General features: G+C 31.0%; 3 protein-coding genes across 3 annotated transcripts; all 3 read left to right on the top strand.

The window, feature by feature from the left end:
- The first annotated feature begins 3,809 nt into the window (after window positions 1-3,809).
- LOC137809669 (uncharacterized) lies at window positions 3,810-4,464 on the top strand. The gene has a single exon (XM_068610769.2). It carries the CDS (start codon window positions 3,935-3,937, stop codon window positions 4,235-4,237), a length of 303 nt encoding a protein of 100 aa, XP_068466870.1. The 5' UTR covers window positions 3,810-3,934; the 3' UTR covers window positions 4,238-4,464.
- A 3,061-nt stretch (window positions 4,465-7,525) lies between these two features.
- LOC150029078 (uncharacterized) lies at window positions 7,526-14,743 on the top strand. The gene is made up of 7 exons (XM_090297923.1): window positions 7,526-7,625; window positions 12,644-12,804; window positions 13,345-13,382; window positions 13,461-13,590; window positions 13,669-13,947; window positions 14,027-14,128; window positions 14,207-14,743. Exons 1-7 carry the CDS (start codon window positions 7,526-7,528, stop codon window positions 14,720-14,722), a joined length of 1,326 nt encoding a protein of 441 aa, XP_090154049.1. The 3' UTR covers window positions 14,723-14,743.
- Window positions 14,744-20,943: 6,200 nt separating this feature from the next.
- Window positions 20,944-25,100, top strand: LOC137811119 (Protein kinase superfamily protein). Its single transcript, XM_068612717.1, has 5 exons — window positions 20,944-21,484; window positions 23,175-23,310; window positions 23,695-23,828; window positions 23,940-24,063; window positions 24,492-25,100. The coding sequence occupies exons 1-5, from the start codon at window positions 21,068-21,070 to the stop codon at window positions 24,938-24,940; spliced, it is 1,260 nt and encodes a 419-aa protein (XP_068468818.1). The 5' UTR covers window positions 20,944-21,067; the 3' UTR covers window positions 24,941-25,100.
- Window positions 25,101-25,273: the final 173 nt, after the last annotated feature.

Here is a 25,273-nt window from a genome sequence, read left to right as displayed (position 1 = left end):
TCACACTTTACTCCATTTACAAATATCTATATCATAAAATTTAAAAAATTATTTAAAAAAATTTAAAAATATTACTATTAATTAAATATCAATCTTGATGACCAAAAATTAAAAAAAAGTGCATTTTCTTTATCAGTTTATTATTCACTGTGTATTCTAAATCTTTTCTTATAATATTTTAAATTGGATTTTTTTTAGATACTAGAAATTTTTTAAACAAAATTCGAAATAATATTGACAAAAAAGATTTCTTTTCGGTTAACTTAATATTTATCTTATTTTCCTATTTAATATTAAAATATAAAACATGATTAAAAATACCTTTTTCCCTTAAATTTTTAATTTTTTTTCTCTAATTTTAATAATACTATCTGTTAAAAATGATAAATTAGAGAAAATATTTTCGTAACCTTTATTTTTAGGATTTGAACTATCATTTTCACTAATTTTCTTCTTCATCAAAATCTACTATTTTTCATGATTTTTATTATTTTCTAAACATAATTCTTTAATTTTCTCTCTCAACATTTAAGTATTTTTTTTATCTCACATAATTACGCATTTCCATTTATCTTTTCCAACCCCTTTTGTAATAACGAAAATGTAATTTTATTGTAATTATTCTCCAAACCCTTAAATTCTTTTTAATTAATATTATTACAGTGAAGTTATCTACTTCTCAGCTTTGTTCTTTCTCTTAAAAATATATATTTTTTAATTAATTAATTAATTATTTTTTAAATATATATTAATTATTAAATTTTTGTAACTAAAAAATTCACATTCATTCCAAACATCAAAACTAAAAATTAATAAATAAAATATTAAACTAATCACTTGAAACTTAATTTAAGATTTTAAAATTATTGATCATTACATTGTCACACTTTCTTTTTATATTGTTTATTTTATTATACTAAAATATGATAATAAGATATAATTTTAATTACTAAATTAATTCTTTATTTTTTAAATAAAATAAATATTCATATTTCTTTTATTTAAGTAGGTTTTATTTTAATTAAAGTAGGTGTCATTCTTTCATATTATTAAGAAAACTCTCTTACACTTTTCTTTCTTTGACGAATTCTAATAAAAATTATATAGGGATTTCATATATATATATATATATTATTTATATCATCATCAAATAACTTTACAAAAAAATATTCCTTTCTATAAAGATTTTTCAATATACACATGTCAAAATAAAATATCAAAAGAAAACAAATGAAATTGTATTTGTTCACTTTGGAGTTTTTTTTCATGCAATATCATATATAACACACTATCATCATAAATTTTAAACGAACATAAAAAGAGATAGGATAAGTTAAAGATTTAACAAAAATATAACATTAAAATAAATTACCATTCAAATAAGTTACAAACATCTCAAACTTTCATACTTCATCACCTATAGTGTACTCAATAATCAAGTGTTTTACAAATAACTCATATTTAATATTACTCATGTTAGAAATCCATTGATATACATATATAAACACTTGACTTTACTTCTGGAATACAAATACGTTGAATTTGGCTTAGAGACCTGCATCTGTCATACCATATTTACTGTGTTATTTTTCCACACAACTACATGAACATAGTAAGCAAGTCCTCTCATATGACATGATAAATGCATATGACCTACCTACCATACCAACTATCTTTCAAATTGTAGTCTTAGTCATTTTCATCTATGCGATTCTAATATACTAGTAGAGTCAGAGTATCTCATTGTAGATGAATATATAATTCAATGCATGTTCTAAATAATCTCAACACGATATTTTTTTTTCTTGGAAATACTATATCTCAATCAAACTTCTACATAATTCATATTTCATTTAACACCTTAATATACCATACACTTATATAGAAATTTAATTTTTAAAACAAACTAAAACATCTCACAATCACAATTCACATGTGCAAAACACATGTTCTCGCCCAGTGAGTCTCAGCTCAGGCTCACCCAACAACCAAGCCCTGTGACCAAATTTGCCCAGTGAATGTTAGACTTGTCTAGTGACCAAAACCAATTTCACGCAATGAAAGTGAATGCTCTTGAGGTTTTAATTCCCCAAATTTCGCTGAGCGAGAACATTACTCATGCAACATCCAAACTACTAGGACTAAATCACTTAGCGATAGTGACTCGTCCAATGACCAATGCTTAAATTTATGAATTTTGTCCAGCGAGTCTGCGTACTGTAGAATTCTGAAACTGGTCCAAGTGACTCGAGAAGGTTTTTCATATAATTTTCTTACTTGTTTCCAAACTATCATTTTCAACTTGAGTCACTTGATCCTATCTAAAGTGTTTTACCACAACTCAGGTACTCATACACACAATCAAACAATTTAAACCTTCCAACTTTCACATCAAATAGTCAAAGATCATAATAATATCAATACTAATATCAATAATACTCAGGTACTCATACACATATCAATAATACTACAATTTTTCAATTTATCTAATTCATTTTCAACAAACTTAGAAAAAAATACTAAAAATACTCCATTGACATCAAACATCCACCATTTCATATCACCTATAAGTTCAAAATACATATATTTCACTCAAAGGTTCAAAACCTACAAGAAATTCCAACAAAGTGATCAAGTCACTTTCACAGTAAGATATTATAGCCTAAGTATTATAGAGACTCAAGTTTAACTTTCCTTACCTAATTAGACAACTAAGTACCAAAAAGGAGTTTCGACTCCCAAAAGACATAAAGATAATCTAATATGCATCATAAAGTATTTATCTAGGATATACAAACATCACTAGAATCCTGAACTAACAAAGACTAATCTTGGAGTTACAAACACCACATGCAAAACAAGGTTACCTAGGTAAATAGGAAAACTAAAAAATGACTAAAAAAAAGAAGCAAAATTAAATATCTCTAATAAAAAATATGATCAGGAAGTTTTACTCTATTCACTGTCAGAACTCGAAAAATGTCTCTTTTCGTTAAATCTGATTAAGGATAGAGTCAAATTGAAGAGAGAAGGAAGTCAGAAAAGAAAGATTCTTAAAAAGATGATAATTATTTTAAAATGAGATATGAATAATTAATTTTTTTATTTATATGAAATTTTCACTTTAATAATAAAATAAATATCAAGGTATCATTCTAATTATATCACTTTTACTCTAAAACTATCTTCTAACTCCTTATACTTAAGATCTTACATATTAAATTAAATTCAAATTTTTTATTATGTTATACTAAAATTTCTTTGAAAATTCATATATTAATTTTAATATTTTAATTAAAATTCTTTATTAGTGATGTTATTATTAGGGTCGATAAAATGTATTCATTGAAACTATTGTAAAATTAAGTTAAATTTTAAAAGTTACATGAAAGAATGAATAATATAATAATGTAAAGTGAACTTCAATATGATTTCAGAAAACCCTTAAATTGAACTACAAACAATATGAAGGGTTTGAATTATTATCAATCATCATCTTATCTTAAAAAATATAATCCCATAAGAAGTAGTTAAAATGTTAAAAGTGAATCAATTCAATTAATAGTGAATTTTGATCTAGTTAAAATAAAAAGTGTACTAACTCTTGTTGGCTCAAGAGGAATGCAATTTGTTTAGGTCTCCATCTCCTATTAGCTTTAGAAAGAAAAAAGAAAGATGAAATGAGTCTCCCCACATGGCATATAATAAACACACATCACCACTTCATACATACAAGTGGGTCCCACCAGCTCACCCACTGCCAAATATGAATTAACCAACACATTCACATCATCTCTCTTTCCATTTCTTCAAATAACACCTCATCTCAACAACTCCACATTATCACATTCTTCAATCATCAAATTCAGTTACTCAACTTTAATTAATTATTGAACAAATAGAAGGGTTGGTTTTGTTATCCCAAAGTTTGATCATGGAGTGTTGGTTTTGCTTCTCCTCCAGCAAGAAGAGTGTTGCAAGGAATGGCAGAAGCAGTGGAGAGTTGAGTTCAGAAGACGTTGAGAGGGGAAAGGATGATGAGATGCTATCTGACAGGAGCACGTTTTCAGTGAAGGAACAAGAAAAGAGGCTGAAGAAAGCATTGGAAGAGGAAGAAAAGGTTAGCAAGGAAGCAGAAAGGGTTGTCCAATGGGTGAAGCAGGAATCAGCAAGAATTGATGTTTCTGCACTCAAATCAGTTCTCACTCACCCCCAAAAACAATCAAATCTTATGTAAAAAATACTTGTGACTTTCTTTCTTCATTGCTTTTGGCTGGATTCATCTTCAGACATTATTGTATGTTTCATACTATTATGGTTTCTTAGGCTTCCTTTTAGATCAATTTTTCTGTCATACATAGTTGAGATTTGTCAATGTTTTTTTTTTTTTCAATTGAATATGGATTCTGGTTTCTTTAGCTTGAAGTTATGGATCAGATTGGTACGTAAAAGGAACTATTGAAGAAGATTCGTGTGTGGAACTTGTCCACAAAGGAGTTCTATTGGACTTTTTCAAGAGAAATGTCTAATTGCGTAAATGTATTTAGTTGAAAATTATTATTTGCTAACTTTATATAAGTCATTAATTTACTAAATTAATTTAGTCAATATAATTTTAAAATTAGTTCATTTTAATAAAAAATATCATTCTTTAATTATAATATAGTTAGAGTTGTTAACATATCAAGTATAAAGAATAAAAAGTTACATTTTTATAAACAATTATTGGTGAGACTAAGAAATATCTTAACATCTCTATTTTAAATTTGCAATTTTGTTTAAATTTATATTTCTTCTAATTAGTCTTATGATTGTACATATATTCATGATATTAATGCTTAAAAAGTATATATTTATTGTATTTTAATATCAAAAGTATACACTGAATTTTGTTTATTTTTAATTTAGCTTTTTGTTTACTTTTATTAATTTCTTTATAATTATTGAAATGAAACTTTTACAATTTAAATAAAAATAAGGAAAAAAAAACAGAAAGGAGAGATATTATATTTTATTAAGACTCAATTTTTTTAGAAAAACTTAAAAAAAATGCAAAACAAAGAACCATAGGTTATTATGAATATGTAAACTTCTCCCTGTGTATAGCATGCACACAAATTGACCATATTACACGTCATGGAAAAAATTCAACACATTTTCCGTGACGAATCTACGTCTAATTTTGTTTGGATAATGATTACAAATAAATACAAAAAAAAGTGAAAAACAAAAGATAAACTAGTACTAACTTCCCATAATAAATTTTATCTTTTAATATTTTGATTTATATAATAAGTTGTGCTTCACTCCTTCCCCTTCATGTGTTTTTTTGTTTACCCTTTTTTTTTCTTTATCTATTTGTGAGCTTTATTTTATTTTTGAAATGTATTTTGATTATAGAAAATGGATAAGAAAAACTGACACAAAATTAAGTGTGTAATTTTGATTTTGATCTTTAAAGTGGCAGCTGTGCAAATTTAATCTTTAAAATCACGATGATGTAATTTTAGTTCTTATTGCCACGTATGTTAATACATTGCGAGTGACATCATAACTATTTATCATTCTAACATATCATTTGTCACTAAATCTCATGTCATACATTAGATTAGATGCAACATAAATATTTTTTTTTAAAACACTAAAGAAATAAAATTCCAATATTTTTAAAACGTTGAAACTTTTGTAGAGATAGAGTTACACCATCATAAAACAATAAGATTAAAAAGTTGATTTAAGTTTTTTTAAGTGTATAAATTTCCTTAATTATACCTTACTTTGTAAGACCAATATATTTGTATATTAATGAAGACAAATATTCTCATTCATGTAACTAACAAAAAATATTAAATTAAAAACTATTTTATAAATTAAAAAAATATTAATATTTAAAATAGTTTATATTTAATAAAAATTTATAAAATATTTTTTTTAATTAATATCTAACTATCCGCTACTAATATTTTAGTTACTAGAGACTAATTTAGAATACAAAATAATAAATAACTAAAATTTGATAGCTAATTTAGATACTAATTTAGAAATCATTTTATAAATTTTTATTAATAATAGAAATCACTTTAGATACTAATAATTTTTTAGTCTATAAAATAATATATAATTTAGTTAATGTTGTAACTAATTATTTTTTATCTTTCTATTTAATGATTTTCTTGGAGTGGAAAACAAAAACATGTCAAATAGAAAATTTTTAAAAATTAAATCTATTATTCTATTTATTTTAACAAAATGAAAAATCCATTTTTTTAAATATTATTAAGATTTAAACTTTTAAATTTGAATTAAAAAATTATATTTGATATTTATCGAAATCAAATAAATAGAATATATATATATATATATATATATAATCGAATATTTAATTATAAAAGAATTTGAAAAGGACGTGTTTTTTTTTATGTGAAATGGGTATCTCCATACACTAGAAAAATGTAGAAATGACTACTGTTTATTAAGTGCGACTTTACAAACAGACGTAGTCTTTAAAAACGCGGTGACATTTTTGAAATTAAGTTAATTTACAAATGCGATTATTTGTAATAACCGCATTCTTAAATCATTTTTACCCTAATTTATGAAGCGCGCAACTTACTCTTTCTTATTTTCTTTCTCCTCTTTGCATTTCGCGTTTGCACACTCCTGCTCGCATTTGCGCTTACTGTTCATCTCTTCTTGCAGCTTCATTGATTTTGCTTTCGTGCCTCTGTAAGTTTCTTCGAGCTCTCTTTATTCTTCACCAATGTATATAATTTTTGTTTCCTTTATCTTACTTTGTTTGGTTTGTTGCACTTGAAGTACTATTGCATTGCCTTCGTGGGTTCTTCTTTGGTTTTTGGTGTGCTCCGTCGCTGCTTCTGCTTCCACCGCCGCGTCTGCTGCCACCGTCGTGCCACTCTTGGCCAATGTTGCCTTCACACTCAAGGTTGGTGATGTTTTCTATTTTTTGAATTTTTTTTAATGTTATGAATTTGTTTTTTTTATGTATTATAATTTGTATTTTTTAAAATTTATATTATTTCGTGTTTATTATAATTTGTATTTATATTATGTTAGTTGTTAGTTTCGAATAAAATTATCGTGTTTGTATTGAGTCCGAGGGTGTTCCACCCTCGATAATTGATACATGCTAGTATTGAGTCCGGGAGTGTTCGACCATCGACAAACGCGTGAGATAGAACATTGATTAGAAAACACCTGAATGACTATTTCAGAATATAATGGATTGAAATTGGATTAATTCTCTTCACATAAGTGATGAGTACGAAAGAGAAGTAGAAGAATTTATACAATCTGCACAACGTAACACGATTAATAATGGTCATGATGGAGCAAAGACTAGGTGTCCGTGCGTTAACTGTTTAAATGGAAGGATACTGGATGTTAAGATAATGAGGGAGCACCTGCTATGTGATGAGTTTCTTCGATCTTATAAACTTGGACATGACATGATGAATTGTTAAATTTACCATGTGTTTCCGTAACTGAAGAATATGTGGGGTCCACCATGGATGATACAATACATAATGATGTAGATGATGATCGATTGAAGGACATGGTTCGTGATGTAGGAGCTCAGCCTTTTGCAGAAGCACATGGATATGGAAGTATGTCAAGTGATGCAGAGACTCCATTATATCCTGGAGCAACTAACTTCACACAGTTGTCAGCGGTGTTAAGATTGATGAATTTGAAGGCAATAAATGGATGGACTGATAAAAGCTTCACGAAATTGCTTCAATTGTTGAAGAATATGCTTTCAGAGGAAAATACTCTACCTAATCGTAATTATGTGGCCAAAAAGATTCTTTGTCTAATGGGTATGGAGTATAAAAAAATACATGCATGTACTAATGATTGTATATTATACTAGAAAGATTTTGAATTATGGAAAAGTTGTCCGAGGTGTGGGTTATCACGTTATAAGTTGAAACAAAAAGATGATGATACTATTGAAGATATAGAAAAACATGGATCCCCAATGAAGGTTATGTGGTATCTTCCCATCATTCCAAGGATGAAGCGTTTGTTTGCAAACCCAAACGATGCTAAGAATCTTAGATGGCATGCAGATGAGAGGAAATGTGATGCCATGTACCGACATCCAACTGATTCTATTCAGTGGAAGAAATTTGATGATGAGTTTCCAGAGTTTGGTAAAGAATCAAGAAATATCTGACTTGATTTAGCTACACACATAATGAATCCATTTGGTAATATGAGTACAAATCACAGTTCATGGCCTGTTTTACTAGTTATTTACAACTTACCTCCTGGATTGTGCATGAAGCGAAAATACATGATGTTGTCTATGATGATATCCGGTCCGAAACAGTCAGGGAATGACATATATGTTTATCTAAGTCCCCTAATTGAAGATTTGAAGTTAACGTGGGACCATGGTGTTGAAGTATTTGACGGATTTTCTAATGAAACTTTCAAGCTTCATTCCATGTTATTTTGCACCATCAATGACTTTCCAGCATATGGTAACTTATTAGGTTATAGTGTTAAGGGTCATAAAGCATGTCCAATATGCGAAGAAGACAATGCTTCTCAATAATTGAAACATGGAAGGAATATAGTATATCTTCGGCATCAGAGGTTTCTTATAAGCCATCATCCTTACCGGAGGTTGAAAAAAGCCTTTAATGGACACCAAGAGACTAGTGGTCCACCAACTCCATTAACTGGTGTTGAGGTTTACAAAAAGGTAAATAACATAGACCACACCTTCGGTAAGTAAAAAAAAAAGTCATCTGTGACAAACATTTGGAAGAAAAAATCAATCTTCTTTGATCTTTCATACTGATGGAGGTTAGAAGTCAAACATTCTATAAATGTAATGCATGTTGAGAAGAATGTGTGTGATAGCTTAATTGGTACACTTCTTAACATTAACGGGAAGACGAAGGATGGTCTAAATGCTCGTTTAGATTTGACTGAGATGAACATACGAGGCGAGTTGGCACCCATAGAAATGGGTAAGTGTACATATTTGCCCCCAGCCTGTTACACCATGTCAAAAGAAGAAAAAAATAGTTTTTGTTAATGTCTAAAGGAAGTGCCACAAGGACATTCCTCAAATGTGAAAAGCCTAGTGTCAATGCAAGATTTGAAGTTAATTGGGTTGAAGTCTCATGATTTCCACATCTTGATGCAACAATTGCTGCCAGTAGCTATTCGTTGGATCTTACCAAAAAATATTAGACATACCATAACCCGTTTGTGCTCATTTTTCTCTTCCATATGTTGTAAAGTCATTGATCCATCAAAACTAGATGAACTTCAAGATGAAATTGTTTTTATCTTGTGTGAATTGGAGATGTTTTTTCCTCTATCTTTTTTTGACATCATGGTTCATCTAGTTGTGCATTTGGTAAGAGAGGTTAGATTGTGTGGACCAGTGTACTTAAGATGGATGTATTCTGTTGAGCGGTATATGAAAATTTTGAAAGGTTATGTGAAAAATCATTATCGTCCAGAAGCTTCAATGATTGAAAGGTACAAAGCTGAAGAAAGTATTGAATTTTGTTCATAATACATGTCAAAAGCAAATCCAATAGGTCTTCTAGCTAATTCATGGCACCACAAGCATTCTACACGTAAATGTTTACGTTGTGTGAATATTGTAAGCAAACCTCGATCAGAAGTCTTGCAAGCACATTTGTATATATTGAAGATGAAGTTATACCTTACATAAAAGCTCATAAAACCATTGTGAGGGCAAATAACCCAAGACAAGCAGAGAAATGGGTATTGATGGAAACTTTCATGCCTTGGTTTAAAGACGAGGTGTTAAAGGATTCAACGATGCTGATAAAAAAAAAGGATTCAACGACATCGGAGACCTTGACCTGATTGGCTGCTGGATTGAAGTTTGATGTCATTTCTTGTAAAGTGTACGAAGTGAATAATTGTATATTTTACACGAAGTCTATGAATGAAAAAAGTATCATTCAAAATTCTGGTGTTACTCTTGAAGCCGTGTCAATGTAGTTTTCGACTTCGAAAGATACAAATCCAGTACTTGGATCAATGACATACTATGGGTTTAGAGAAGAGATATGGGAGGTTGACTACACTAAGTTTTTCGTTCCAGTTTTCAAGTGTAAATGGGTTGACAATAAAAGTGGGGTTAAAATTGATGAATTAGGATTCACACTAATGAACTTTTGAAAGATAGGGTATCGAGATGAGCAATTTATAATGGTTCAACAAGCATTTCAGATTTTCTATGTGAAAGATCTTACATCAGAACATTGGTATGTCGTTTTACACGGGAAAAAACAAGGGGAGGCCATAGATAATATTGAAAATGGTGACCCCCGTTCATTCACACCAATGATAATTAATAAAGATGACGATGTACTTGATGATGTACATGCAACCCGTAAAGACCACAGTGAAGGAATTTACATATGAATATTCAACCCACTATGGTAGTAAATTTAGAAATATTTTTTATAATACGCATTTAGAATTTTATGTATTTGTTTTATATGATTTTAATTCGATGCAGATTAACTAATGTTTGTTACCTAATTTTTTTAACACATATATGGATGACAATCAAACTCCAATTAGATCCCAATCCGGACGAGGCCGGAAAAGGACCTACTAGATTGAAGCATCTCGCATTGAAACGTGCTGCTGGTGAGACGACACGTGTTGACATTGACGTCAACACTGGAGTGACTTTTGGTCCTAATGCAGATGAGTTTAATAGATATCTTGGAGTTGTTTCTCGTGAGAGGCTCTCCATTTTGATTAATTCATGGGATGACGTGTCAGAGGTCAATCGAAACATGCACTGGGAGGATGTTTGGGCACTACAAGAAAATAACACTTTAGTCACCGAATTCAGTGACCGAAAATAAGTGGTCGCAATTTGCAACCGAATTAGCCACCGAATACCTATAGTGTCAAATCTGCGACCAAAATAACGACCAACTGAATTATTAATGATTTTAGTTAGTTTTGCGACCGCATCAGCGACCGAACATGAGAGTGAAAAAATCACCGATCGCTAAAGTGGTGACTGTTTTGAATAAATTTGGGAAAATACATCTGCGACCGAATTAGCCACCGATTATGTTTCTTTTTTATTAGCCACCGATTTTAATTCGGTCGCTAATTATTATTGCTTATTTTCTGCCACCAAATTAGTCACCGAATATGTTTTGTTGTTTAGCCACCAATTTTTCTTTGGTTGCTAAATATAATTGTTTAGTTTTGCCACCGAATCAGCCACCAAATTTGTTTATTTTTTAGCCACCGGTTTGTTTGTGGTCGCTAAATATAAGTGTTTATTTTTTTCACCAAATCAGCCACCGAATTTGTTTTGGTCGCTAAATATAATTGTTTATTTTACTACTACTTTTATTTTTATTATAAAAACTATACAAGGATCACATTCTATACATTCATGAGTGGTCATGAGTTTGTAATTTCTTAAATTTAAATAAAATTAATTAAATATTATTTTTAAAATATCAGCTAAAATAAAAATTATAAATAAAATTACATAATAAAAAATTATTATTAATAAAATTAATTCTTTATAAAAAAATAAATTACGCCACATAATTAAATTTAAATAAAACTATCTTTTAAAAACAACTTTAATTTTATAAAAATAAATAAATTTTCAGAATTAAATTGTAAATAATTTTTTAATTATTAATATTTTTTATTAATAGCACTTTTATTACTTGTTTCTATAAAAAAGGCTGTTTAAATAAAAATTATTAATAGAGATAATAAGTATATGCAAGTTAGAAACCATCAAATTTGTATTAGTATGAAAAATAATTAAGTGATTAAAATATTCATATTTATTATCATGGGTATTTAAATACTTATTTAATATTTATTTTTGAATGTGTATGGCTACATAGTTTTATTCATTTCTAATAATAAATAATATAATTAGATAAAACATTGAGATGTTGATTCAAAATCAATTTTATTTTATGTATTGAAAAAATAAATAATGTAATTAAATAAAACATTGGGATGTTGATTTAAAATCAATTTTATTTAATCTATTGAAAAATTTGTGGTCATAAATTCTTGAATATTATTATTATTATTTTAAGAAAGTTCTCTCACTGTGTTCTTTTTCAAGCTTCAAAGAGTTGGTGTTAACTTTTAGGGTATTGAAGTGGGTAAATTTTCATAAAACAAAGAACCATTGGAGAAGGAGGAAGAAACTGCAGCTGGTGGTTGTGGTGCGAACGAAGGTGCAAGAGAAGGAGGAGGAAGCTGCGCATGGAGGGCGTCGCCGCAAACGGAGACAAACAGATGTGCGAACGAAGGCGCAAATAGAGGCGAGCGGAGGTGCGAGCAAAGGCGTGAAAAGAGGCGCAAATGGAGGTATGCAAGTATTTTCTAGTATATTTTACTCAAGTTAATGTTCCAATGCAATTTCTTATGAACTATTATATTATGAATGTGTATGAAGCAATGTACCGTGTACGACGAGAATCAATTAGTTAATATGTTTTTTGCGTGTTTCTGATTGGACATTATCCATATATGATTCATATTAACTTGTTGGGTTTAATTGGTCAACTTGTTGGTGATTCATATTAACTTGAAGTAATGCTACATGTTGATCCAGAATTCATTCACGATTCTCTTGCTGATGTTGATTGGGGGGGGGGAGAAGAAGTAGATCTACAATTACTAAATGAAACAAACATAGATGAACAATACGAGGAGGAATACATTTCAAGTGAGGATAACATTGAGAGTGATTTCAGTGAAACAGATACCTCTTCGGTAATTCATGCATTAAAATTGATTGTATACCTTGTCAAAATTATGTTTAACATTAATTTTATTGTGGTTTCCCATAATTGTAGTGAATAACAGGGAAGATAACTGGCATATTTGGTTGTAGAAAACACAATCAAGTTTGAGTCTTTTGATCATGATTACTTTATTTGATTATTCAAAATTGATTGGTCCACTTTGATTATTGTATTAATTACATCTTATATATGTAATATTTTTTACTTGGTGGTGGTGGTGGTCGTAGAGGTGGTGGTCGTAGACCACCTAATCGTGGTGGTCAAGGTGTTCGTGTTGATGATATATCTTTACCCAACTCCAACATTTGCCCTTCATTTGTTCTTCCAACAACTATGGAGTCTACACATCTTATCTATGAAGGACCCCCACTTCCTACACTTCACGAACAAGATACTGAACATCATGTAGGAGAATCAAATCCTATTTCCTTTTCTACAGAGCCAACTATGAATCAACCTTCACCAATACAAGACTCTCTTACACCTGACAATGAGTCCGACAATGTAGTTGATCAAAGACCCTGGCTTCATGCAGAAAGAGGAGAGTAAGTATATTTTAATCTAATTGTAATTCATCAATATGTTTTGATTTTCATATATCATTTTGACAATATGTTTTGAATACATATTTTCACCAGCAAATGGACCTTCCAATGTAATCTCACAAATCATCAAGCAAAAATATGATGAACCCAGTCCCACATGGAAGAAGGTTTGTCTTGAGCTCAGAGATAGATGGTTTGGAGAGTTTAAGGTAATTTGAGTTATGATTACATTTAAAATGTTATTCTATTTTCTACAATGTTTGTTTTCTAATTTATTTTTCATGCATAAAGAGTATAGGTGGGATCTGGAACAAGACCAACTCATTAGATCCATTTTTGATACAAAAGCCTCCCGTATCTTTAAAAATGCTATGAGTAAAGTTAGACATGGTCAAGATAAGGGGACCTGGATTCCACCACTTGTTCGAGCAACCTTGGACCAGCATTGGAGTTCTACAAAATTCCAAAACAAGAGTGTTATTGCCAAGGCGAATCGGGCTGTTGAGAAGGGAGCCTCAGCCTACTATGGTGGTTCCATATCTACTGCGGCTCACTTTGAGAAAATGGTAATATTATTATATTTTTTTCTCTTTCTATATTTTATTTAAATATAATCTATTATATCTTTTTATTAAAATTATGTAGACTAAGGAGCTTGAACGACAACCAACTGCTTCGGAGGTTGTAGAGAGAACGAAGAAATTGAAGACTGGACAATGGGTCAATGACAAGACTTGCGACCTTGCAGTATGTTTAAAATTTAAGTTATAATTTAATTTTTACTATATGTTTTCTTTGTAATAATCAATTTGATTTCATTTTCAGGAGAAATATAAGAAACGTCGAGAAGAAGCCCAACAACAACAAATGCTTGAAAACGAATCTTCGCAAAACTCTCATGTTGCCTCTATTGATGACAATGAAATATACATTTATGTTGTTGGAGGTGGAAATAAGAAAGGGAATGTCTATGGTCTTGGTGTATTGAGCAAAAGGTTTAATAGTTCAACAAGTGCTCACTCGACTACAAGCCAAGCTCTAGTTGTCCATCAAATAGAAGAAATGCGTGAGATTATTCAAAAGTTAAATGATGAACTTATGACAAAACATGTCAAGGAGCGGACTCTTGAAGAAAAGATGGAGCTATTGATGAAAACTCATGAAGAGCAAAGTGAACGCTTGCGCAAACAAGATGAGCTGATGCGCAAACAAAATGAGCAGATGCAACAAATCATGCAACACATTCAAATAAATAATCCCATATCAGGTTCTTCAAATCCTATTACCAGTGGACATCATAAAGGAGACAACATTAGAGATGATAGTTCAGAAGAAGATTAGTTGGATGCTGAATTATATAATAGATTTGACTTTTTAAACTAGTTTTTAATACTTTTCGTTGTGTAATACGATTTACTTTTAATTTGAGTACAACTCCTTCTTAAACTATGTATTTAAAGTTCATTCATATTTAGCTTGATTGAATTTTGAGTATCTATAAGCAGGTTTGAATTTCTTTATAAAATGGTTAAAATACCATTTTAAATAGGTATGAACAATATATATAAAAATGGTCACCGAAATCGATTTGGTGGCTATATTTACAAATAAAAATTTAGCGGCCGAAATAGAATCGGTACTGTAATTAAGAAAAATATTTAGTCACCGAATTAGCCACCAAAAGTTTTTTTAATTAATTATTTTAATCCATTAGCGACCGAATGTGGTCACTATCACCTCTGTTTCAGCCACCGATTTAGCCACCAATTTTTTTATAAAAGTTTGATTGTTAATTTGGTTTCTGAATTTTGGTGACCAAATTTTCTACGACCGATTTAGCCACTGAAATTTTGATTGCTAATTTGGTTTCTAAACTTTAGTGACCAAATATTCTGCGACCGATTTCGCCACCGAAATATCGGTTGCAAATTAGCGATCACTTTATAATTCGATCGCTAAAGGCTTTGCGACTAGGGTTTTCGCTTCCATTTTTATTTGGTGACTGTTTCGGTCGCAGATACGGTTAGCAACCAAATTTGGTGGTTGCTAAAAGTGATTTTTTTTTTGTAGTGGGGTAAGCTTTACATTATTATTGTTATCATATAATGTTTTTTAATATTCATTGATTAATTTTAATTTGGTGATGTTATTTTGCAGGCAAATTTTGAAATTCCTAATGTGGAATCGCTTCGATCAAAGATACTATCGGACTTAAATTTCGTCACTTTAAGTCACGACTGACGACAAAATATATTTTGGTGATCTTAAATGCAAAAGTCCCTGTTTAAAGTACAAAATATTGATGAAGAGACATGACGTCTTTTTAAACAAAGCCGTGAAAATGAATTTTGGATGGTAAGTGAAGTTACTTAACTATTTTTATTTATATAACATTAATAAGTTAATATTATTTAATTCAATTTGTTTATTTCAATTATGACAAGATCGTCGGAAGAAATCTCAAGAGATAGCTTTAAAGAATGTTACCCCGCACGTATTGTCTCGTTCGGGGTATCGAAAGCTTGACCAATCACTGATGATGGAAAAGAAGCAATCTAGACAAGGACTGTGTCTGAGAATGTGGTAACAGGGGTCACTTCTCCTCCATCACCACTTTTTCGCCATGTAAAATGGAAGAGAGACTGAATTAAAAAGTCGAGTGCACCAAGTTCTGAGCAATTAGGGGTTATCATAAAAAAAATTGTAGTTATTTTTAGCATTTTTTCATTTATTTTAAAGCATTAATTATATTAAAAACTGATATGATTTTTGTCTCTAGCAGGATTCCTTGGAATCCCAAGGTAATTTTGTTCTTGAAGGTCGTCACGATATCCTGGTTTAAGCAATTGGACGACCTGAGCACTGTGGTCGTGTTCGTGCAGCTGGACAAGGGGTTGGAATTAAACTATATTTTGGAGTTTTACAACGACACTCATCCTCCTCCCCCCAAGAGACCAAAGCAGAAATAATGACTAAGATATGTGAAGAATTAATGGAGGAGATGAAAAAGGAGACTGATCGGATGCGGCTAGAGTTGCGATAAGAGTTTCTATCGCAACAAGTTTGTGCTGAGCCGATTCAACCCCTTGTTAGTCCCGCTCCCAAGAGCATAAAGGGGAGTTATGTAGCTCCTACAACATCAGGGGAGGATATCATTGGCCAAACAAGGCAATGTGAGCTACTGGTAGCGGGTGACATGCTTCCTCGGGTGGTGGCCATTTGAAAAGTCTGTGAAGAGACCACCACTGATATGAAATCAATAGCAAGATAGAGATGATTCTTTGACATTCTATGGAATCAACTTGAGTTGGAGATAGCTTAGGCACTTTTAATAGAATTGGATCAATGTTCTATGTTTCAAGAACTCACCAAAACTTGCACCAAACAACAAACTCATATGGAAGATCCATCTATTGCCAATTGAACCAATTAAATTGTGTATAAAAGCAAAAGGACCGAATAGAAAGCTACAATACTGAAATTGGACCGAACAAAATGCAAGAAATGAAGAAGAAACAACTAGAAACAACCAAGAAGCAAATGAACCGAAGCAAATTCAGAAACAAGCTAGATTACCGAATGAAATTGCTAGAAAAGTAAACTAAGACATGTTTTAGATTCAAATGAGCTAGGAGATGAAAGAAAGAAGAACTTATGGAGATGGAGGACTTGGTTTGATGATCACGCCACTTGGATGGTGAAGGCTCCAAGATGAGTGAGCTAGTGCCGCCACTTGAGAGAACCAAATGCACTCAAGATAAGACAAAGTGAAGGAGAAGACAAGTTCTCACAATTCTCTCTCAAATTGAGTAGAGTTTCTCTATTACCAATTTCCAATTTGATTTTTACAAAGGCAAGCACCTTTATTTATAGCCTAAGAGGTGCTGAAATGAAAAGCTAATTAAACTCAAATTACCCCCTAAATGACATAAAAGTGGCACCAACTTAGAGCATGAGGAAGGTGTGACTTCCTTTCTTAGATTGGCACCTCCCTATTACGCCTACACCCTCCCACTAAGTCACATGGACAATGTGACTCTCTCTAAAACATTTACACCTACTTATTTAATATCCACACCTCCTACAAGAGTAAATCAAATGATGCTCTTTTATTTAATGCTTGGCCTTGCCCCTCATGGGATGGACTTGGGCTTTTTGGGCTTTGGCCTTCTTGGGCTTGGGCTTGGGCTTTGGGCTTTGGGCTTTGGGCCTCATCTTCATTTTATGTCTTCTTTTAATTTTGAGAAGACTAGAAGGAAGAACTTCAAATGTGAAGGCGAATGTCCTCTTCCTTCATTAATAAAAGTCTCCTTTATTTGATTCTCATCAACCACCTTACATAACGTTCCTCTCTCCCCTGATGTGGCGAAGTTAACAGTTGAAATAGTACGAGTACCTGATGCTCGTGTTCCACTACTTTCAGATGAGGTAACCACTGTAGTCGATGCATTTCAGACATTCGTTGCCTGACCCAAACACCTTATTTGAATTATTGCAGAACCTCCGGTAATAGTTTCATTTCATTATATTATATTAATTTATATTTATATATTACATCTAATTTAATACAAATGTTCTTTATTTTGTAGAAACCTCGTCGGAAACCAAGTCCGAGAAAGAAGCATGAGGTTCCGGTTGACGATCATATAGCTTTCTTAGCTGTAGGTGCTACACAGATTGGTCGAGAACCTTTTGAAGTTCCCAGGGATGATACATTTTTTGAAATAAACACTGAACTGCCACTATACATATACATGACAAATTTATTAGAATTTGTAGCTGAAGATCAGGAGCTCAATATAAATATAATTTAACTTTTTATGATATAAGTATATTTACCTATATTTCAATTTACTTTATGTTAAATTATTATTGATTATGCTTTAACTAATAACTTGTAGGTTTTTGCATGGAGTCTGTCTCACTGAGGAGAAGGAAAATGTGTATGGATTCTTAGATCTTGCATATACTAATCCAACTGGAGCAAAGGCAAATGAGATCCAATCATACATCACTAACACCCTGGAAAAAGAGGGAAAACAAATTTATTTATGCCCTTATATTAATGAGTAAGTTTAATTATATGTCGTCAATTATTACTATTTCATGTTTTAAATATTTACTAACTCTTTTCATGGATGATATAAGGGTCATTGACAGTTAATTGTCTTATCAATGGTTGATAAGACTACTGTGTGGTTTTGTTCCCTACACAAAAAGATATTCCCAAGTCTTAAGAATAATATCATTAATACGTAAGTACACTATAAACTTAACTTTGTATGTTACTAATTAACCATCTACTAACGAGGCTTTTTGTATTAACCAGTTCATGGCGTGGATATAACATCGTAAAAGGTCAATCCAATTCAAATTTTCAAAATTTGAACTGGATAAGACTAAAGGTTTGTAAGTTTTTCTCTCTTTTCATTGTTTATCAATATACTAACTTTTACTTTTTATTGAATTATAGTGTAATAAACAACCAGGAAGTTATGAGTGTGGCTATTACGTTATACAATGGATGATCACCATTGTAAGAGTAGGCCTTAAAAGTGATTGGAAAGAGGTAACATGATATGTTAAATTATTTTTATAATTCTTGAACATATATGTATCTTGAAAATAATTTATGTCAACCATATTTTGAAATGTTGTTCTTCACGGATGAAGCACCAATGTCTTCGGAAGCCATAACATATGTGAGACATTCTTGGTCCACATATTTCATAAATTTTTATAACTCTAGGATAGTTGATCAATAGTGCAGTAATTATATAATTTGATTAGTGTTTGTAATACATTTTGATCAATATATATAATTTGATTCTCTGAATTTATCTAAATTTATGTATTTGTCCAGCTGGGTATAATTGAACAGGATAATTTATATGGGAATTAACACTAAACAGATTGCACTAAAAAAACACCATTTACAGGGGCGGCTATTTACTATAGTCGCATTTGTAAATCCAACGCAAGTTCGGCTATTACCATAGTTGCACTTGTAAATGCATTACCCTTAAATTCTAAACCCTCATTTAAAAGTATATACAAGTGCGGTTACCAAAAATAGTCGTCCTTATAAATATGATTTACAAATGTGGCTATATAGCTGCCTTCTTATCTCTTCAATTTAAAAATGCGTGTTCATTAAATACGACTCTATAGCTGCCCTTATAAATATAAAATAGCTGCATTCGTTTTGTCTTTCTGTACCAGTGATACCTTTAGACTTAATGTATACAACAAATAAAATAAAAGAAACCGTTTGTTATCTAATATTTCTCTGTTTTATTGTGCAACTCAAGTTTTCATAATTAACAAAAGTAAAGATGCACACTAATATTTTAATAAAAATTTATAAACAAATCCACTTGTTAAATTATATAAACAGCACTAACAAACCCACTTCCTTAATTATATATAGAAACATACATAATACATTTGACTGCATACAAAATTATCATATTTGATCTCCTACAACTCTAGTCTTAAACCCATTTTGGAATTATAAATTGAATACACACTCTAGAACATATGAAGCAACATTGAAAATGATTTTAGGTTGAAAGTGATTCAAATGAAATTGCCATGACATGACCAAGTTTTCAAAGTTTGACAAAATTAACATTGGACTGATGAATGGTTTACTTTTTATCTGGTTGTTGAAATTGGTGGTTATGAGTACGTAACATACATACTTATGTGTATACCTCATTCACTACCTACTTTTTTCTCTCTTTTATTATAATAATGACTTTTTGGACTATCTTGTGGAATACCTTATCCAGCACTTCAACATGCAACTGCTCCTCTTCACATTAACTCTCAGTACTTCTATTTCTCAATGAAGACACAAATTGATGCTATCATTCCCTTCGTCACCGTTGTTGTTGTTGCCATTTATACGTTACTTAGGTTACCAAATCATTAGCACTATTCAATTTGAAGGGTGATATTGATTAAGTTTTCTTAATTATACCTGTTAACATAAATTATGAATGAAAGTTAGAATAGCATCATCCATAATATTCTCCTTCATGGAACAGATAAGGCTATTCTATCCAATCTGAATTATTATACAGTATAATTAAATGTATCCTCACGCCACCTGGCCATAATTAGAATAACAACTTCAGTTTAAAATTAGTATTTCACTAAATATAATTTTACTACAATCATTTAAGATACAAAATATCTATACAACTTTTCATACTGGCAAACAGCATGAATATCAGTGTTCATGTCACTCATGAATTATCTGGTTTAATCTCTCTCTACATTCATACATACATACTTATATATATATATATATATATATATATATATATATATATTGTACTTGTTACATTACTACTGCCTACAAACAATTAAGGAAAGGAAAAGGAAGGTGTCTGGCGTGGACCTATAGTAATACTACGTACAAAAAGACATTGGTGTATTGTGCATGAAGACACAACATAGATGCCAAATTAGAGAAGAAAACAACGTATATATAAGTAAACAAACATATGAAAACATATAATAATGTCTCCAAAAATTACTAGAGTGGTTAGAGCAGTTGAAGAAAGAATATCTTTTTTCTGAGTCTCCATCAAATGTTGGAAAACTTGACCATATATTCTTGGTACTTAAATTTTGCAGAACATCACAATTGTTTCCCACAAGACCTTTACTTAGAAAATGAAGGAACCATCAAAGCCATGGAGACCCATCACTGCAAATTGCTGCTCCACAGAGGACCAAACTATTTTCAAGAACTTCAGCAGGTGCAAGCCTTCACGCTCTGAGTTGTCAAAGAACATTGCTCCTTTGCCATCGTTCAGGAGGCTCTCCTTCTCCGATCTCAGCCGTTCTTCATCTGTGCGAATCAATGAGGATCTTGCACAGTCTTTTGGGTCGGACTTGTTTGATTTTCAGCTGAGTGAGTTGCGTGCCATAACGCAGAATTTCAGCAGCAACTTCTTGCTGGGAGAAGGAGGGTTTGGAACTGTGCATAAGGGCTACTTAGATGATCATCTCAGACTCGGATTGAAAGCACAACCTGTTGCTGTCAAGCTTCTTGACATCGAAGGCTTGCAAGGACACCGTGAATGGCTTGTGAGTATCACATTTCTTCTTCATTCACTGTTACAAATCATCTTAAACATAACTCTTCAATCACAACTTTCATTTTTAATGCTGTTTCTTCTTCTAACTACACTTTTTTCTATCACCAACTTCAATTTGAATAACTTGCTTAAGGAAAAACAAAACCTTTTATATATTCATGTAATTATATTTACAAGTCATTATCAGGGTCGTTTAATTTTGGCGTAGTTGTTGGAATCAGAATCTTTCATTTTTAGGAATGAGTGTGATGCAATTAGTGGACTAAATCCTTCATCAACTCATATGATTGGGTATCCAAGATAAAAGTTAGGAAATTTTGTACTAAGACTTTAATATTGGCATGCACTATTATTATTATATCATTTTTTGTATTCATATTTTATTATTTTGATTCTTCGGAGGATGGATGAAAGTCAATCTCTTATAGTACAAGAAAAGTTAAATAAAACAGCATACTGTAATGTAATAATTTGTAAAGACCATTCTTTATAATATTAAAGAAACAAGGATTGTCCTATTAGATGTCATAAATGCATGGGAAAATATGTGGGGAAATTTTATTAAGTTCTTTGTTTTTAATTTTAATTTATCAAATTTCATCAATGGTGAAAATAATTAAACTATTTTGTATTTATTTTTATGTTGAATTTTTATGAACAAACGACTTATAAATAAAAAATTACAATATCTTTAGAATTATTAATAGGAATATATCAATTAATAAATAAAAGGTAAACCAGCCTCCCTAAGATAGTTGGAAAAGTTTCCTTTGACAACCGATTATTTTAATAAAATATTGTATAATAATAAAACAATAATATATCGAGTTGTAATGTGAATTCAGAAAGTCAAAAGGTACGTCCAAGATAGTTAGTTTATGTTTATAAATACAAAATTAATATTCCCTTTTAAGACCGAAAACCGAAGCCCATTTTATAACGATGGGACTGAGATTTTTGAAACCCAATGAGGCCAGCGCAAAAGTTTTTTTGTTTTGCAAACAAATGCACTTGTAATTTGGCAATTCCTTCCTGTATCCAATTATTTTGCATCCAATGAATTTCTAAAATTTCATAATCGTCCATTGATCTGGAATTGAAAAATACATTCTGAAAAAGGAAATGTGAAATAGATTTTTTTACATTCTGAAAATGAAATTTTATAATAGAAATGAAAAACTAAAATCTACTTATAAAAGAAAAATCTAAAATACAAATAGTACATTTTGAAAAACAAAATTTAGAAACATATTCCAGAAAAAAAAAATCCAAAAACATATTCTAAAAATCTATTCCAAAAAAGTTGTTTAAAAAACCTAACCTCTAGAGACCCAAATCTGAAAATATATTCCAGAATACATTTTGACCTGCAGCCCACCCTATCAAAAAACTAAAAAGGGTAAATTTATTGGGTGCAGGAAGCAATTGCGTTTCTAACCATTGTTTTTAAGAGCACTTCTAAGTTTTATACCACCATCCTCTGAGTTGTTTTTGCAACCTCACATAGAAAAGTTTAACTATTCAGTTCATATTTATAATTATCTATATTTTAGGTTTTAATCCTTATAAAAAATTGTAAATTTTGGTTCTTATATATATAGAAATTAAATTTTAACCCCTGTTAATTAGAACTAGGCTTTTTTTGGCTGAGTGAGTTGAATAATTGCATTGGATTGCAGGCAGAAGTGATTTTTCTTGGGCAGTTAAGACACCCCAATTTGGTTAAATTGATTGGGTATTGTTGTGAAGATGAAGAACGATTACTTGTCTATGAATTCATGCCACGAGGAAGTTTGGAGAATCATCTCTTCAGAAGTATGCATCAAAATCCTTGTACATTTTTATTTGGGAAACATATGCTCCAAAGCCTCACTTTGCAGATCTGTCTTTTTTAACTTGTTTGATTCACTTCTTACTATTTTATGTTTTCTAAAACAATTTACTTAGCAATCAATTTATCATCCAAATGTGTTGAAAGTTGTTTTCAAAACAAGTATTTCAAAAACAAAAATACAGAAATAACTGGGAGGAGTTTTCTTATGCTGAAGAGACAATTTTTTAGAAAACAGAAATGTTTTCATAGGACAAATACTTGCAATTGTGTTGAGGTAACAAACAAATTTTAGAAAGTAGAAAATTGTTTATGAAAACATTAAACAAACAATGCCTTACTCATTTACGCACTGCATGTGATTGCAGGGCTAACATCACTTCCATGGGGAACAAGATTAAAAATTGCAATAGGTGCTGCTAAAGGACTTTCCTTCTTGCATGGAGCTGAGAAACCAGTCATTTATAGAGACTTCAAGACTTCCAATGTTTTGCTTGATTCAGTACGTGATCAACTACCAATCATTCTCTTTGTTATTCATTAAAACTGTAAAATAACACAAGAAGCTAAATCCAATGAGTTTTTATGCATCATGTGCTTCTGTTTAAAATAGGAGTTCACAGCTAAATTGTCAGATTTTGGACTTGCAAAAATGGGGCCAGAGGGATCAAACACACATGTTTCAACCAGAGTCATGGGCACTTATGGATATGCAGCCCCAGAATACATCTCAACAGGTAAGATTAATAAATATAATATGTACCTTTTTTCTGGCATATGTTTATTACTTCCATAAGGAGAACAAAGTGGAATTCAACTAATAACTGGTGCCAATTGGGGAAATATTATTATATGATCTATAGTCATGATCAATCTCCATATGACACGTTGATAGTTCTTTTTGGTAATTGAAAATATGATTGTGTCACATAAAAATTAGTGGGATGAATTGGCCATATTATATGTTCACTACTTCCAAGAAGATTAGTTACAGTATTTGACGGGTACTTTTTGGTAATGAGAAAAATGTTATCAACTCTTTATAAACAAAACAACTATGTGTCATATGGAGATTGGTCAAACCATGTGGAACCAACCATGTAATAGTTTGTCATCAAATTTGGTATAGTTTGCAGATTTTAATGCAACATATGATTGTTTACAGGGCATTTAACCACCAAAAGCGATGTCTACAGCTTTGGGGTAGTCCTGCTAGAACTGCTGACGGGAAGGAGAGCAACGGACAAAACAAGACCAAAGACTGAGCAAAACCTTGTGGATTGGTCAAAACCTTACTTGAGTAGCAGTAGGAGATTGAGGTATATTATGGATCCAAGGCTTGCAGGCCAATATTCTGTGAAGGGTGCAAAGGAAATTTCTCGTTTGGCATTGCAATGCATAAGTTTGAATCCTAAAGACAGACCAAGAATGCCGATGATTGTTGAAACTCTTGAAGGCTTGCAACAGTACAAGGACATGGCTGTTACCAGTGGACACTGGCCAGTGTCACAAAAATCTACTAGAAGTAAAGTCTCCAACAATAAGATGAATGTGAACACTAGAGCCGGTGCAAACCACAAGCAACCATCACCAGTTCTGAGCAAAAAAACTTGATTGCTACCTTTAAGAAGATTGGTTTTTAATGAAGTATCATGTGGTATAAGAGTAATTCTCAAGCCACCCTATATATGTGTAATTAAATGTATAAAACATATTTTCAATATATAGAGTGTACATTAAAATCTTCCTTAATCCAATTTAGATTTCTTCTCAATCCATCAAAATGAAAATCAGCTAGATTTTTAAATCAACTGACAACATGCTTGCTAGCTATAGTTGTCAACTGAAGCAAATCTTACGAATACAAAGAAAAATAATCTTAAATCTTAATATCGTTAAGACATCTTCTGATAAAAAAATGGCCACTAAAGTACGTGTCTGGTTTAA

This window comes from Phaseolus vulgaris, chromosome 2 (assembly GCF_051622355.1).
Source record: "Phaseolus vulgaris cultivar YP4 chromosome 2, ASM5162235v1, whole genome shotgun sequence".
Lineage (NCBI taxonomy): Eukaryota > Viridiplantae > Streptophyta > Magnoliopsida > Fabales > Fabaceae > Phaseolus > Phaseolus vulgaris.
This window is presented reverse-complemented; position numbering and strand designations above follow the sequence as displayed.